The following is a 15,735-nucleotide window of genomic DNA, read 5'->3' as shown; positions in this document are numbered from 1 at the left end:
GTATATAGAATCATGGAAAACTCAATCGCTTGTAGGCCCCCATTTATCAACTTTGACCATCATTATCGTAATGTAATTAACGTTCCTCTTCCAAATGTTTTAAACTTTGACAACAGGATGTCATTGTTTGTCTCTGTATACAGTCAGCAAATAGTAAAAAGTTGCATTCCTACCACATAGTGAATGGTAGACACTAGGGATGTTTATTGTAAATCACTAAAGTGTCCAAGTGCGTTGCTTCTTTTGCCTTATGTTGTCAGTTATGTTATCCCAAAGATGACACTTTAACAACACTACAAAAAATAAAGTGATTTTTTCATCATATGTTTATAATTTATTGGAACCGGCAATCTTATACAGGGAAAGGACACATCCACAGTACAGTTTCAAGGTCAACAACTCGGTAAATTCAAGCAAGTCTCGTTATGTATTAATGTCTTACAATAAATCCCTGCAACCTGCACACAGGAACCTTCCCATCAACTACTCCAACAACAAAACTAAAAGCCTTTCAAGATAAGATTGCAAACCAAACATAGTTTGGCCATGTTCACGTGTAGCAGTGATGATTGATGCCATGTCGTTGCCTGATTGAATTGTCGCCATACATGTAGAAAGTTAACCACAAATGGACATGGCTAGGGGGGCGACAAATCAGGGGAGGCGGAAGTGGTTTATGTGGGACGCTCCCTGGCGCGGGTGACATGATGCCACCACAGAGGAGGGAGGTCGCCGTCCTTGCGGGCTGGTGGGAGAGCCTCGGTCCTGGGACCACTGGCTGGGGTCTCGGCCTCGAGCTGGGCAACCTGTAACCAGTGGAGGAAAAAAGCAACATCATTTATCAATAGATGCCTACATATAATATTGTGCTGCGTTAAAACAGACTAGTATCACTGTGTATTATGGCCTCTACAAACGGCTTTTTTGGCGCTCACTGACAAAACCCCAAATCTGATGCAAGATCGGGCTTTGAGGTTTACTCGCTGTGTGTGAAAGGCTCTGCAAGAAGATCCAGCAGCGATAAAAGCACTCCCTGATGCCTTCGAGCGTTTCTGAATATCTAGCAGGTTTGATATTTGACTCTCTCGCCGACTGGACATCAAACCGTATGAACAGGGTTGCGATAGCACCCCATGAAGGTCCATATTACAGCCAATGAGAGCACAGATGGACAGAAAGTCAGTCTGTCTGTCTGCATCGATAGATGATAATATAAAACCTTTATTCCTTGGGTAAATCCAGGTGTCCTATATATATTGGTAGCTACAGTATATTAGCCTAATATTGCTGTTAAATACATATAAAGCCAATGCATATCACTTACCGCGTCGGAATCTACGCTGCAGTGCAAACATTTGGACCACGTGTGCTCTTGTGTGTGTGTGTGTGTGTGTATGCGTGTGACTCCGTATGTGCCAGCAGTCACACGCATACACACACACACACACGAGCGATTTTGGCGGAACTACCGCTCTGGTAAATTACGTTGACGCTTTTCAAATCAGTTTACATTCTCTGTGAATGAAGTGTTGTGATTGGTCAAAAAAATATTGTATCCGGGGGATATACATCTGACGGATGTTCTGGACCGACACTTCCGGCTATGCTGTCTCTGCCTTATATTGTGACCAGGCTTTTCTCTTCGCAGATCAGTAAGGCTGGGACCGATGCTACTATCAGTGTGTGTGTGTGTGTGTGTGTGTGTGTGTGTGTGTGTATCTGATTGCCATAAAATCCACAAAAAACTAAAAACAAAAGGCCTTTTCCCCAATTATATTTCCATGTATATACACAGTAGTATATATCTATTGTTGGATACTAAAGCCTGTTAAGTATTGGGCTCTTTTGGACTTGAGAGTTTCCTTGGCTTGGTTTGCTTCCTTCTCTTTTGTTAAATCATTTGTCACAGAGTGTCGTGTGACGGTGTGACTTTCTTTTCCAAGATGCTGTTTGTATCATCACAATAATCCAATAATAATGTGGCCCTGCCAGCCCACCTCTCTGTCCCAGCTCTGCTCCCTCAGTTTCTTCCACTGCTCCCTCTTGGCAAAGTAGTCTGGGTACATGGCCTTCTCCGAGGGGTGCCAGTGGTTCAGGGTCCAGTCTGGAACCTAAAAGGTGAAGGCAGGGTGGGGAATGCAGGGACATCAAAAGTCACACCTCAATACAGACAATAACAGCATGGGTCAAATTGTCAAAGAAGAATTGTGTAACCGGTCTACAAGCTTGTTATTTTAGATCTGCTATTTATATTTATTTAATATTTATTTGTGGAACCGAGTTAAAACTAAACGTAATGCCTCAACTCGTACAATTCCAAGTGCTTGTTGGGGGTGTGAGGGGGGGGGACCACTGGTCAAAGGGACATTCAGCATAGGAAAGGGCATTTTATGATATCCAACTATGTGACCTTCAAATGCTGAATAATATCCCTCGACACATGGCTCTTAAGCCGGAAGGCTTGTATGTATTGCATGATCATACTATTTCAGGGATTCCTGATGCCCCAGCTTTTAAAAATCCCTTTCTAGATGAATATTCCTTAATTTCCTTTCTAGATGAATATCCAGAAATGTAAGATTATTCAAGTCCACAGTTTGTTACCTTGTAGCACTCGTATCTCTCATAGGCGGTCCCTCCAGGAGAATCAGGGAAGATGTAAGGCTGGGGGTGCTGGTTGGTCCACCACTCTTCCTCCCCGGCCTTCAGCATCATGGTAGCTTTCACCATGTCCTTCTCATTCTTGTTATCATCGAAGCGAGCACGCATTGTGCAGGCATAGAAGCGGTACTTGTCCCTGGAACAGCAATGTGAGGCTGTACTTCATATATTTGAAATACAAAATCTTTATGTATTTTACAAGCTAATTCTTTCCATGTTATCCAAAGTGCTTAACTTGCATACACGTTTAACATGGTCAAAAATATGGTAACCGGAATACTCGCTGCCAAAACACACTCTGCCCCCAAGCGTTTCTTGTATTAATTTTAGGAGGATCATCAGGATCATCAGGTTAGGAATACTTTTAGGGTTCTGCAGTTTTACTGAGGTTGAGTTTAGGAATAAGGTTCACTTTGGCAAGGTTTTACAGAGGTTACGTTTAAGAATACGTTTAGGCATAGTTAGGAATACCTGGTGGGGACCGGAAGTCACCGGAATTGACCAGGCATGAGTGTGTTTTGGGGAGAGCGTTTGAAAGGACCTCTCAAGGTGTGCAAAACAGCAATGGCTCCATTTGTTCTTGTTAATCATGAGGATTGAGATTATGTTTCATAGAAGGTGGATTCCATGTGTCACAGTTTGTCTGTAAAGATTGGAGTTTCTGGAAAACAACCTTGTGTGACAGATAATGGATCTCATCATCTGATGGACACACCTTGTGTTACAGCCTACAGGTTGCGTATTATGCGTAAACCCACCTGGACTGAACTCAAAATGGAGCATAACACTCAAAAAATAAAAACAATCCCTGAATGATGACTTCTGCCACTTTACGCTGTAGTGCAGGGGTCATCACCATGTTGGCTTGTCGTGGACATTTTTGTCAACATTCCATTTTTGCCACGGACATACAAAATGAATGGACAATAACATTACCAGAAACACATAAATAGATAGCCCTGAATGACCACATTAGGTCTGTAACTGTGAGTGTTCAAATGGAACCAAATGGACCCCACTCTCAGTGTGTGTGTGGGTTGTGTGTGTGTGTGTGTGTGTGTGTGTGTGTGTGTGTGTGTAAAACAGAAAATCTAAAATGTGCCCTTGCCGCGGACACATTAATCCGTGTACGGACTACGGACATGTTGGTGACCCCTGCTGTAGTGTGATGTGATCTGCTAAAAAGGTGCCAATGTGGTGTTGACGCCTGTGGCCTGACTGAGTACTCTGAGACATATCCCTGGTCTAGTGCTTACAGCGACGGACCAGGGCTATCTGAGACAGTGCAGGTGCCATTAGTCTTGTTTTTTCATATAAAATAAAACCATAGTGTAATGTTAGTTAACTTGTGATTCAAGACTAACACACTCGTTGTACTATTAATTTCTACAGGTGTCATTGCTACAGTATATGCCTGTCGTTGATCAAGTCAAGTTAATTATATAATTTAACAACAACAACAAGAAGTTATTGCTAGTTTTTAAAGATTTTGGAGGAACATGAGAAGAAAAAAATATGATAATTTAGAAATAATTTTAGAAATTCTGGGACAAATTGTTAAAGTGAGAGATTTACAGTTCATTTAAGAGGAATGAGTGACCTGCTGCCACCAGCTAGCGGTTATAGCTAGAGAGGTTAAAGTTAGCATAGGATCCGCTACAAGAACATGCTCGTGTAACTATTCACAACCATCCACCACCAACATAATCCCACCGAAGTGTACTTACCTAAATATGCACCACGATTCGAGGTGTCGCAGTGTTTTCTTGTACAGTCTCAACACTTTCTGTTGGTGGGTAAGATACGCAGAGGCCATTTTTACTGTCCCCTGTCACCTTCCCCGAGCCGAGGTGCATTCTGGGAATGCTGGTGAATGTTTGGGAATTGCCATTTACACCTACAAAACGCGCAAATATATTACATGCAAATACCACAACAATGACAAGTATACCTTTAAACACATTACACGAGAAGAACATTATTTTGTATTTTGTGTACGTGACAGTTATTTTCGAATCATGCCAGGTGATTAGAAAGAGGAAGAAGTTTCTGCAGTGCGCGTATACTACAACACATACGGTGTTGCATCAATATGCGATTGGTGTTGAAAGCTGCTGCAGCTGTGGTTCTTTTTAGAAGCTTTGCTCAATCAAACATCATCACCATGGCTCAACACAAGTTCATTGGTAAGAAACTTAAACGATACAATTGCAAGAGTTCTAAATGAAAGCAAACAAGCAAATTTAAAGTGATTGTGGTAGTGATTACTAGATCGGCTATCCTGCAACATGTACAATGTGCTTTACTCTTGCTTAGTGAGTTAGCTTGCTTGCTAACAGGCTCAATGCACTGAAGTTACAAGTTACAGTACACTACAGTACAGTAGCCGGTTAAGGAGTAATAATTTATGACATGCCTCTATAGTGATGTATCTGCTCACCCCACTGACCCCAGTCTAGCCGCAATTTGCAACTCTAGATTTGTTTTATAATGGGATGAATCTAGAGTTGCATTACCCTGGGGATTCAATGGAGGGTATTGCAACTCTAGATTCACCCCATTATAAAACAAATCATCTAGAGTTGCAAATTGCAGCTAGACCTGGCTAGACCCCAGTCTACTTACTCAAAATACCATTAAATTCTCAGCCTCAGTCATTGACTCATTTACACATGAATAACTGTACAACAGTAAAGCTAGTTGGTGGTTAGCAGAGCTATGGACCAGAGCTGGTGGTAATGGTGTTGTACACTACTACAGTACTACTGTACAGAGCTACTGTATATTAATGCTAATGATGGTGATCTCTCTCCCTCCACAGATATTGGTGTGAATCTAACTGATCCTATGTTCAGGGGGAATTACGAAGGAACGAGCGGAACGAAGAAGAGTCACGAGAGTACTTTAATTTCAACTTTATATTGTCATTTTTTGATAGAATATTCTATTATCAGTTTGAAGAAAAAAGCACAGGGGAGTACAGTTCAATACACGGTCTGCTAAGAGAATGACTTGTTTCCATTGGGGTCCTTCATATTCAATTAATCAGAACATTGCAGCCACCCATAAGTGGTCTTTTAGCCCGTCTCCGGACCCCCCGGGTTGAGCTCCTTTGGACCCCTACCGCGTAGGGTCCGGTATCACCGGCTTCAAGCGACATGGGATGCAATCTGATTTACCCTGACTTACCCCTCTGCTGCGGTGTGGGTGTCACGCTGACATATTCAAAAAGAAGCATATGAACGCTATAGGAGACAACGAACCTTCTGACCCCCCCCCGCGAACGGTTCACAAGCCGTTAAGTATTTTTAATGTTTGTACGACCGTTTTGGCAGCTCTGAAATTCTCTCTTCGGTCCCTCCTTGTTGACATCTCGGTTGGCTAGCTGCGCCTACGAGGCGCGTAGGGAGGCGCAGCTAGCCAACCGAGAGGCTGGAGGCGGTACAATGGGATGTCAACAAGAGAGAATTTCAGAGCTGCCAAAACGGTCGTACAAACATTAAAAATACTTAACGGCTTCTGAGCCGTTCGCGGGGGGGGGGTCAGAAGGTTCGTTGTCTCCTATAGCGTTCATATGCTTCTTTTTGAATATGTCAGCGTGACACCCACACCGCAGCAGAGGGGTAAGTCAGGGTAAATCAGATTGCATCCCATGTCGCTTGAAGCCGGTGATACCGGACCCTACGCGGTAGGGGTCCAAAGGAGCTCAACCCGGGGGGTCCGGAGACGGGCTAGTGGTCTTTGTGAGTAGAGTTGATGCATGATCTACAAACTATTTGCATCCATGTTGTACTTGGTTGTATTTAGGCTGGATAATGCATTTAGTTATCTTTGAACATGTTTAGGCTAATGTTGTTAAATGAATGCCCTACTTAACTAAACTTAATTAAAAATAACACATCTGCAGTCTCACAGTGACAATATGCTGAATAATGTTTTACACCTGTTTTACACTTTTTTTTTAGTATTACTTTTATATTACGCAAATCAGATTTTCCATTTTCCATCCTGAATGATTGGCTAAGATTGGAATCTAAAGTTTGCAGGAGTGGTTGGCTCAAATCATGAACGCAGCGACTCCACTCGCTCCACTCTATAATGACTGAATTCCGTACATTGCTGGCCCACAATAACCTACCTGGCCTGGTGGAGACCTGTGCTCAGAGGAGAACTTTTTTTTTTTAGTTTATCATACACCTTATGTACAGCACGGGTATATTGGACCTTGTATATTTTATTTGACTGGCTTCCTGTTTTTTGTTGTTCTGTTCCTTTCCTATTCTCACTTCCCTTCTCACTTCACTTCTAACACTTCCTCTAACTGTGCATACTGCATAGTGTGCCATTTTGTGAGATTGCACAAAAAACGATTTCACCCCAGTCTTTTACACCTGTAATTGTGTGATGTAAAGTTGATTCTAGTCCAAAAACACTGTTTATCTCATAATGTCCACAGACAAGGCTTAATTGAATATGCTAAACTGTGGTCGAGTGTGTTCCCATGGCTTTGAATGAACTAGTATGATGTTGCAACTTGCAACCATCTGGTCCTGAAGCCCTCAACTGTAAACTACAAATTGAAACGGATGTGTTTTTTTCTCTAGATGATTTTGATCAAATCATCGAAAGGGCCATCAATGTTGGTGTCCAAAGGGTAAGATGTGCAGTTTGTGCATGTACCATTTAATTCTATAAACATAAAATGAATCACAGGTGCGAAAACTGTGAATGGCTTTCCGGACTTGCATTCAAAACTACCAGGGTGGCTCATCCCTGTACATACTGTAATGTCCTCTATACAGTTTATCATCACAGGAGGAAGCCCGGAGGACAGCAAGGCGGCCCTGAAGTTGGCAGAGACCAGAGGTAATACCAATGACCTGGTTGGTACGACCATATGCAGTACTTACTACCTACATATACATATTCACATTGTCGAGAAAATAACCTGTGCTCCAATGATCGGTTAATTTGTTCAATATTTGTAAAGCACAGACACACTTAATCACTTTCACTATCTGCTTTCTAGCTACAATGTGAAAGACATCCTCCACAGCAGTGTCAGTCCCTCACAGTCTTACTTGTGTTTTAAATGATAAACTCGTGCTTGTTGTGCTTTTGTCTAACGTTGCTGACAGATGAGTTTTACAGTACAGTGGGTTGCCATCCTACACGCTGCAATTTGTTGGGCCCAGTGGCCTTGGCCGAACTGACAGAACTGGCAACAGCACACAAAGGAAAGGTGGTGGCCATAGGAGAATGTGGACTGGGTTAGTAGGGTATACTACACACTAGCTAGCACATTCAAGCATGCACCACATCAAGGTGTTCATTGACCAATACACATGGCTGTTCGCCCTCTGCTGGCTGAAAACATAAAACACTTTCACTTGCCTTCCTCTGCTTCTCACTGTTCCAGATTTTGACAGGTTGGAATTCTGTGCAAAAGAAACCCAACTTAAGTGAGTTTATCATCCATTATTTCAGTTTTAGTACACTGGCAGATTAACAAAATATTGAACTATAAAAGGAAGAGCTGAATAAATAAATACATGGATTGAATGGATGTCATTGCCTTTGGCTCTTTAGGTGCTTTGAGAAGCAGTTTGATCTGGCTGAACAGACCAAATTACCCATGTTCCTTCACTGCAGAAACTCCCATCAGGAGTTCATTGGTATGTGTTGGGCACCACATTAATGTGTGATGGAGAATTGAATTAGAAAGTGTGTGTGTGTGTGTGTGTGTGTGTGTGTGTGTTATAATATAGACTGATGGACTAAGTTATGTCCTTGACCTTAGCTGGTATATCATACTTTATCTGACTTTTTCGATGACGTACAGTATGTATCAGCAGTTATGCAGCCAATGTGTAATCAAAAAATATGGCAGAGATGCAAGCTCAACTTCGGTTAGATCGGTTATAATTATATTGGTATTAGTGAAACTGTGTTTTGATTGAATTTGAAAGTAATTTATTGTCTCTTTACTTTGGCAGATATCATGAGGAGAAACCGGCACAAATGTGTTGGAGGAGTGGTAAGAAGATTTAGACCGCAGGTCGCAGTTAACTATGGAATCGTGCATTTCCCGGCAGTGTGTTGGTTGGTTGGTCACCCCCAGGCACGACCATATATGGTCATGCCTTGTGACATCACATGACATCATCATCCCTGATGTCATCAATATTAAGCCCATATATGGAGATCCCTGATGTCATCAAAATTGGCCATCAACGATCTACATCTGGTCAGATCAGATGTAGATCTAATCTCACGCGACCTCGCCCTCAGGCGTCTTACTGGTAGTATGTCCATACTTTCACAAACCCTAGTATGTACTATGTTGACCAGAGTCCTTGAGTTCTTCATTCTTCTCTACAGCAAATCTCTTTGTCAAATAGCAGACCAACAAGATCATATGTCACAAATGTGACACGTGAGCTTCTGATATGTTTCGCTATTTTCACGAAACGTCCGCCTATTATGACATTTCCCAGAATATCGACATTAGGGTTCGTATGGTTAAGTGGCCCAATAGTAGAACTATAAGTATGTTCAATCTACCTTTAGGTTCACTCATTTGATGGGAGTGCAGAGGATGCTGCTGCTCTCATAGACCTGGACCTCTATATTGGCATAAATGGATGGTGAGAAGATATTGAGATGTCATAATACAAATATATACAAATACTTAAGACTTACTTTAAAGGCTATTTAACGTGCAGCCAGAATTGATGTAGCGCTTCTGTTTAAAAGGGGAACCTACTTTTCTCTAAAGGTAAAACATGATCTAAATGGGAAGGTTCAGCTTTGGGCACTGATGTTAGTACTTAACACTTGACTCAAGTATTGACAATGTAATACTATTGACTGTTCCTCAACTGGCATTCAGTATGATCACTTTGTCACACCTAAAACACCCATTAATAATTGTAATAGCTGCTACTGTTTTGCTCACAGTGATCGTTGTTAGATGGCAGGAAATCTACAAACGTTTTATTGGGTTTATCTAGTAAGAACACTGCCACTGTTACATGTACCCATGGTAGCTTAGGACCAAATCTCCTGTGCCTCCTTAGCTCGCCTTGATAATATCTTGATTGGATATGGAGCAGACCAGTCTTCATTTATGAAAATGACATTAAACAAAACGATACCAGTATATTGATGCTACAATAAACAATACTATTACCAAAAATACAATTTAATGTCCTGTTCTCTCTATTTGTATCAGCTCCTTGAAAACAGAGGCGAACATTGAAGCTATGAAGACCATCCCTACCGAGAGACTAATGATTGAAACGGGTGGGTGTGCCGAACAAACTGTCATGTAGCAGCTGTGAATTTTATGAGAGGCCGGGAGTTCTGTTACTGTACCTTCTGTTACTGTACCCAGTTCCAGAGAAGGTCCAAATGTTAATTAATATGGAGAACCCATTTACTTTCATTGTAAATATCTTAGTTTTTCATTGTTTTCTAGATGCTCCATGGTGTGGTGTGAAGAATACTCATGCAGGTTCTAAACATGTGAAAACTACATTTTCCTCCAAGAAGAGATGGGAGGCAGGGCACTGTATTAAAGACAGGAATGAACCTTGTTTTATAATGTAAGTACAAATTATAATTTTTGGAACTCCACATTTTAATTTTTTACTATGTTACTGCTCATGTAATGTGTCAAGTTAAATTAATTATTAGACAAAAAATGTTACCCCTGTACCAAAAAACATACTAAAGTAAAAGTATTGTTAATTTAGGATAATAATAAGTAGTCATCCAAATAATTAAGAAAGTATCAGGTGAAAAGACTACTCCAATACTTAAAACTTTATTTTATAATGAGGGCTGATGATTTTAATGTCAAATACACAATTATTCTTGTCTTTTCAAATAGTGTTTTGAGATGGGGATTTGCCGACAATTACATATTCCGGGTGGCAGTGGCTCAGGGGTACTGGGAACTGCAAGGATACAAATAACAAACGAAATGTAACAGATAAAAGTAGAAATAACATATTTTCTACTCGAGTAAAAGTTACGTTTGTTGCATTAAAATATCCATACAAGTATAATTTCTTAAATGTAACTTGTTGCTACCAACCTCTGCCAGTGAACATTTCAAACATGCAAGTACCGGGGAGTCATCAGATCGTTAGGGCGTGCACGACCGCACGTGGTCCAAATGTTTCCATAATAACAGTTCTGCTATGGCATGCCTACTGATTCCATGCAGTTTTTTTTAACATATTCAAGTGAGATGCGTTGGTTTTATGGACTATATTTAACAAATATAAATGTATTGTAGACCTACAGATATTCTACTGTTTGACGGCTGTTAAGTTCTTAGCTTACTTATGATCCTTGATGTTCTTGCTTAATGTTCTTGCTTACTGTAAGTCGCTCTGAATTAACAGCGGCTGTAATATAGCTACCAATATGTATGACACGTGAATTTACCACAGAATAAAGGTCTATCTATACAGCCTATATTGATATCCATCTATCGATACAGACAGACAGACGTGAGCACAGCTGTCCTGTGCTCTCATTGACTGTAACACATGCACAATTAATCTACCGGTATGTAAAGCGCTTTGGATAAAAGCGCTAAATAAATGCACCATTTACCATTATAACACAGATCTTTTCGGGGTGTGGTCGCAACCCTGTTCATACTGTATGATGTCCAGTCAGCGAGAAAGTAGTTTAACTAGACAATCTACATCGACACGTTGTGAGCTTGTAGATCAGCTATTTGAACTATTTTAAATTTTAAAATAGTGAAAAATGGCAAATAGAGTTAAGGGGTTGCACAAGATATAGCAGATGGTGCCCTATTTTCGCCTGTGCCTTATCCCTAAACTTCTTTACCTTTTACATTTTTTTTTACCTTTTTTTTACTATTTTGAAATAGTTAAAATAGCCAATCTACAAGCTGTCTACAAGTGTTGATGTAGATCGGCTATTTGAAGTATTTTAACACATTTTAATACCGTAGTAGAAAAAGGCAAAAAAGTTTAGGTATAATGGGTAAGGCACTGGTGAAGATAGGGCCCCTAGCCTCCCATGAGTGAGTTAGTGGCCACATTTATGACTGATAGTCCACATTTGCAGAATATCTTTGTTACTTTGGTTGTTTCAACATGTGAATTAATCAGGCAGCAGCCATTCAGAGAACCACTTATAATAATGTTTTACTTGTCTTCCAGACAAGTTCTTGAGGTGATGGCAGCAGCCAGGAATGAGGATCTGACAGAGCTGGCCAGCGCACTCTACAACAACTCTATGAAAGTCTTCTTTAGCTCAAACTGAATGAACTGATTGAGAACTCCTTAAGACCAGCTGCCATGGAGTCTATCATACACAGATTCAGTATACTGTACCACTTGAACTGCTAAAATAAAAGAAGAATGCGCATAAAAAGGATGGGTAAAGTTTGTGCCATATTAATTGTACCAGCTCTCAAAGTTTAACAATATATGCATTATTGGTTTCTCACTTCTAACCTTGTTTTGAGGAGTAATGCTAATTTTTGTATTCCAACTTGCTTGGTTTTTATTACTAATAAGAATCGAACTTGAGAGGAGACACTTGATTGTGGTGCCTTTTGTCTGCATTAATATTTTGTGCCTTCTAGTCTAGCTTTGAAAGTTGAGTAGGGGCTATAGAAGGTATAGTTATGCAGGTAGGTAGGTTGTCATGTTTAATTCAAGGACATCATATAACTATCTCACTGAAAGACAGAGGAACATAAATAAATGCCTAATAAAATATGTTGTACAAACAGGGCGGAGACCTGCTGGACATGTTTTCACTGTTAATCTCTCACAGTCAAAATGCTGGACAAAAAAAAGAGAAAAGAAACTAGATTGTTCAATCCATTTGCTCATACTTTATGGCACGAATCAATTATAAGAAAAAAACTGAAATTCAACATTTATGTCTCTGCCGACAAAGTTAGTCGGGGTTATGATTTCACCCCATTCCATCTGTTTCCAAAATAACTAGAGGGGATGGCTGTTTTGGATGATCAGTGGTCTGCTCTGAAGAGATGATTAACTTTTGGGTTGAAAAGGTTGAACTCACATTCGAGGCAATCATTGAAGGTGAACATCTGTCTGTTGGCTATAAGTAACTTGGATGGTTGGATTTGGAATCATCAGCCTGCAAAAGATCAAGATTTACTTTTGGGTCAAAGGTCAGAATAGAATGATGGGTAGATTTTCATGAAACATGGGAAAAAGCAGTGGTCTAGCATGAAGAAATTAACTTGGGTTGCAACAGTCAAAATGACATTGATGGAGGATACGTGCTCTAGTCTACTGAATGCAGTGTGCAAGGTTTTTACCCCCTATTTTTGATATCTATGCTTGATTTTGCTTTCTGTAGTTTATTGTAAACAATATACAGTTAGATTAGATGTACTTAATATTCCAAAAGGAATATTCATCCTGTCGGTATGGCCACAGAAGTAGGCGGACCGGATGGTGGTGTTGATGTGGGTGTGGAATGATAGGGTACTGTCGAGGACGACACCCAGACTCTTAACCTGAGGGGAGGGGGAAACTGAGGAGTTGTCAATGGTGAGAGTGAAACTGGGTTGCTTGGTGAGTGTGGATTTGGAACCATCCACACTCACCAAGCAACCCAGTTTCACTCTCACCAATGAGCACTTCCGCATTCCATTGTTACAATGGGAGTCAACGCTAGTGTCGCCACTCTCTTAATATATTACTATGGGATTGATTGATTGATTGAAATATTTATTAACAGTTTGCAGAATTACAGTACATTTCAAGCACAAACTCAATACAAAGACTGTGAGTGGACGACCCAATTAAGCATTACACTTGTTTACAAGAGGGTCCACCATGTTCAATTATGGGACACAGTCACATAGCTGTCTATAGAGGGTATGCACATGCATAAAGTGAATGGCAAATCGAGTGGCAAATTGAGTTTAACGTTGTTTAATGCAATCAGATAGGACTTTTCTGTTTGGATGTATGGGCTGTCAAGGCCAGAAAGTAGTGTTTTGCCACTCAGTAGGCATTCCTGCATAACTTCCGGGTTTGATGATGATGTCACGCATACCCTCTATTATATTGGAGTGGTTGCACCACTCAAAAAAGAATACACACAGAGAGAGAGAGAGAGACATTCTGCAGAATGTGTACTTTCTACTTTTGGTACCATCTAGTATATTTTGAATTTTTTATACCAATACTAAGTAAAATTTGAATTCCGGACTTTTACTTGAGTATTTTTACTTAAGTAAAAAAGTCACACCCGTGTGAACTGAGTGGTGTAAGGTATTATGTAATGAAATCATGTCTGACGTAATGAAATCACACCCGGGTGAACAGGGTGAACATAGCAACCATGCTCATTTTTTCTGCACAGACTAAAATCATGTCTGACGTAATGAAATCACACCCGGGTGAACAGGGTGAACATAGCAACCATGCTCATTTTTACACCACTCAACAAAGCCAGTTGTAGGAGTGTTTACACCACTCAAAAATGTAAGTACTTTACTAGTTACTAGTTTACTAGTACTACTTTTCCCACCAGTGTTAGTGACAACATAGACTAAAATATAGGTTGAGAAGTTGAGAACCATGGTTTCTAAAACAACCTCAATACAACATAGTACAGTCACTGGAAGGGGGTATCATGCACCCCCCGGAATTATACTTCTAATCAGTGTTTTCTTATTGGAAAAAATTTGCTGAAAAGGATGAGCTATGATAAAAAGTTGTCAAAATGTCCCACCTACCTCAAAACCCCCTTTTTGGTATATGGCTCTGGCGAAATTGTGTAAAGGCAAATATTAATTCACTAAAATTACATAAATAGACATGGTGGTCTGAAATTGGTCATGGAGTATCTTGACACACAGGGGTAAGTAGCAGAACAGGATTTGGTTGGTTGCTACCATTATATTCTTAAATATGACCCACATCATCCTCAGAAACACCAAAAAATATGGTGTCCGCTTGACTAATAACAACAAAGATGGTTATTTTCCAACACATTATGGTGAGTATCACTGCCTCACTTGTATATAGAAAACTTCTCATATCCCTAAGCTTCAATTTGAGCCCAAGATAACCTTTCTATCTTGTAAATTACTCTTTCTGTAGCCAAAATTCTGAACTATACCTCAAATCGGTGAAAATTGTATATTCAGTCAGTATCAGCTATACATTTGGAATAAATGAATGAATGACTGAGTTTGAACTCACTCCACATCATGGAATATTTCTTACTTGAATACGCTATGTTAAAAAGTTAGCAAAGTGTCCCATCTACCATTTTTATGCAAATGAGTGCCTCCATTATCAAAATAATCGATTTTCACTATATCTCAGCCAATATTGCACTTAAATGAACAAATAAGGTGTCTAGACCTATGTTTTGAGGGTCAAGGATCTCAGTGAAACTATTCCTAAAGTGACCACATGTGCCCGTGGCATGCTGGTGTACAAATCAGTGCCGATTAAATCAATTCCTCTATCTCGTCGGCTTCTTGTCCATGCTCTCCAGACAGTGTCAAGGAGATCAACCAGTGAGGTTGGTAGGACTGCACTGCAGGACACACTGGATTAAAAAACTCTTTAGTTTCAACCCCCTCTGCCCTTCATCATAGGGTTTTGGTTTTTCCAAAAAAGCTTCATCAGCTCGCTTGTATAAGACACGATGGTTCTCTTCAGAGCAGAGTAGCATGGAGGAAGACGAGCCAGGTCAACTTTAGATTTAGAAATTAGTTTGTCATCTGCCCCCACCACTATTTCACTGAAGACTCACAATTCAAATAGCTCTATAGCTCAAGCCAAGCCATGTGGCCCATAGGGCAGGAGCCTAACAAGTACATTCCCTGGCATGACTAGTATGTCGCAGGGACTTACACCAATCCAACCCTTTGGTATTACCCAGCTGGGGATCGAACCCCTGACCATCCAGTCTCAGGGCGGACGCTCTAACTACAAGGCCACTGAGCTGTTGATGATATCCAGGGCCTCTTACGGGTGTGTAACTTTACAGTGTGTACAGAATGGAACCAAATGGACC

At 40.5% G+C, this 15,735-nt stretch overlaps 2 protein-coding genes across 3 annotated transcripts; one reads left to right on the top strand and one right to left on the bottom strand.

Annotated features, from left to right (window-relative positions):
- Positions 1 to 298: 298 nt before the first annotated feature.
- LOC306938584 (NADH dehydrogenase [ubiquinone] 1 beta subcomplex subunit 9-like) lies at positions 299 to 4,536 on the bottom strand. The gene is made up of 4 exons (XM_079522823.1): positions 4,389 to 4,536; positions 2,605 to 2,797; positions 1,998 to 2,111; positions 299 to 806 (listed from the first exon to the last, which is right to left on the bottom strand). The coding sequence occupies exons 1-4, from the start codon at positions 4,475 to 4,477 to the stop codon at positions 675 to 677; spliced, it is 528 nt and encodes a 175-aa protein (XP_079378949.1). The 5' UTR covers positions 4,478 to 4,536; the 3' UTR covers positions 299 to 674.
- A 170-nt stretch (positions 4,537 to 4,706) lies between these two features.
- On the top strand, positions 4,707 to 13,042 carry LOC306938583 (deoxyribonuclease TATDN1-like). 2 transcript variants are annotated; one of them, XR_013791754.1, is made up of 13 exons: positions 4,707 to 4,847; positions 5,483 to 5,560; positions 7,266 to 7,315; positions 7,464 to 7,527; positions 7,800 to 7,931; positions 8,081 to 8,123; positions 8,251 to 8,336; positions 8,658 to 8,698; positions 9,232 to 9,308; positions 9,896 to 9,966; positions 10,142 to 10,268; positions 11,871 to 12,287; positions 12,321 to 13,042. XR_013791754.1 is itself a non-coding variant. In XM_079522822.1 (12 exons), the coding sequence occupies exons 1-12, from the start codon at positions 4,754 to 4,756 to the stop codon at positions 11,971 to 11,973; spliced, it is 966 nt and encodes a 321-aa protein (XP_079378948.1). In that variant the 5' UTR covers positions 4,707 to 4,753; the 3' UTR covers positions 11,974 to 13,042. The 2 variants fall into 2 exon arrangements, 1 of the variants encoding a protein (XP_079378948.1); XM_079522822.1 differs by having other exon boundaries at positions 11,871 to 13,042.
- The last annotated feature ends 2,693 nt before the right edge of the window (positions 13,043 to 15,735 follow it).

Source organism: Electrona antarctica (assembly GCF_951216825.1).
Source record: "Electrona antarctica genome assembly, chromosome: 15".
Taxonomy (NCBI): Eukaryota; Metazoa; Chordata; class Actinopteri; order Myctophiformes; family Myctophidae; genus Electrona; species Electrona antarctica.
This window is presented reverse-complemented; position numbering and strand designations above follow the sequence as displayed.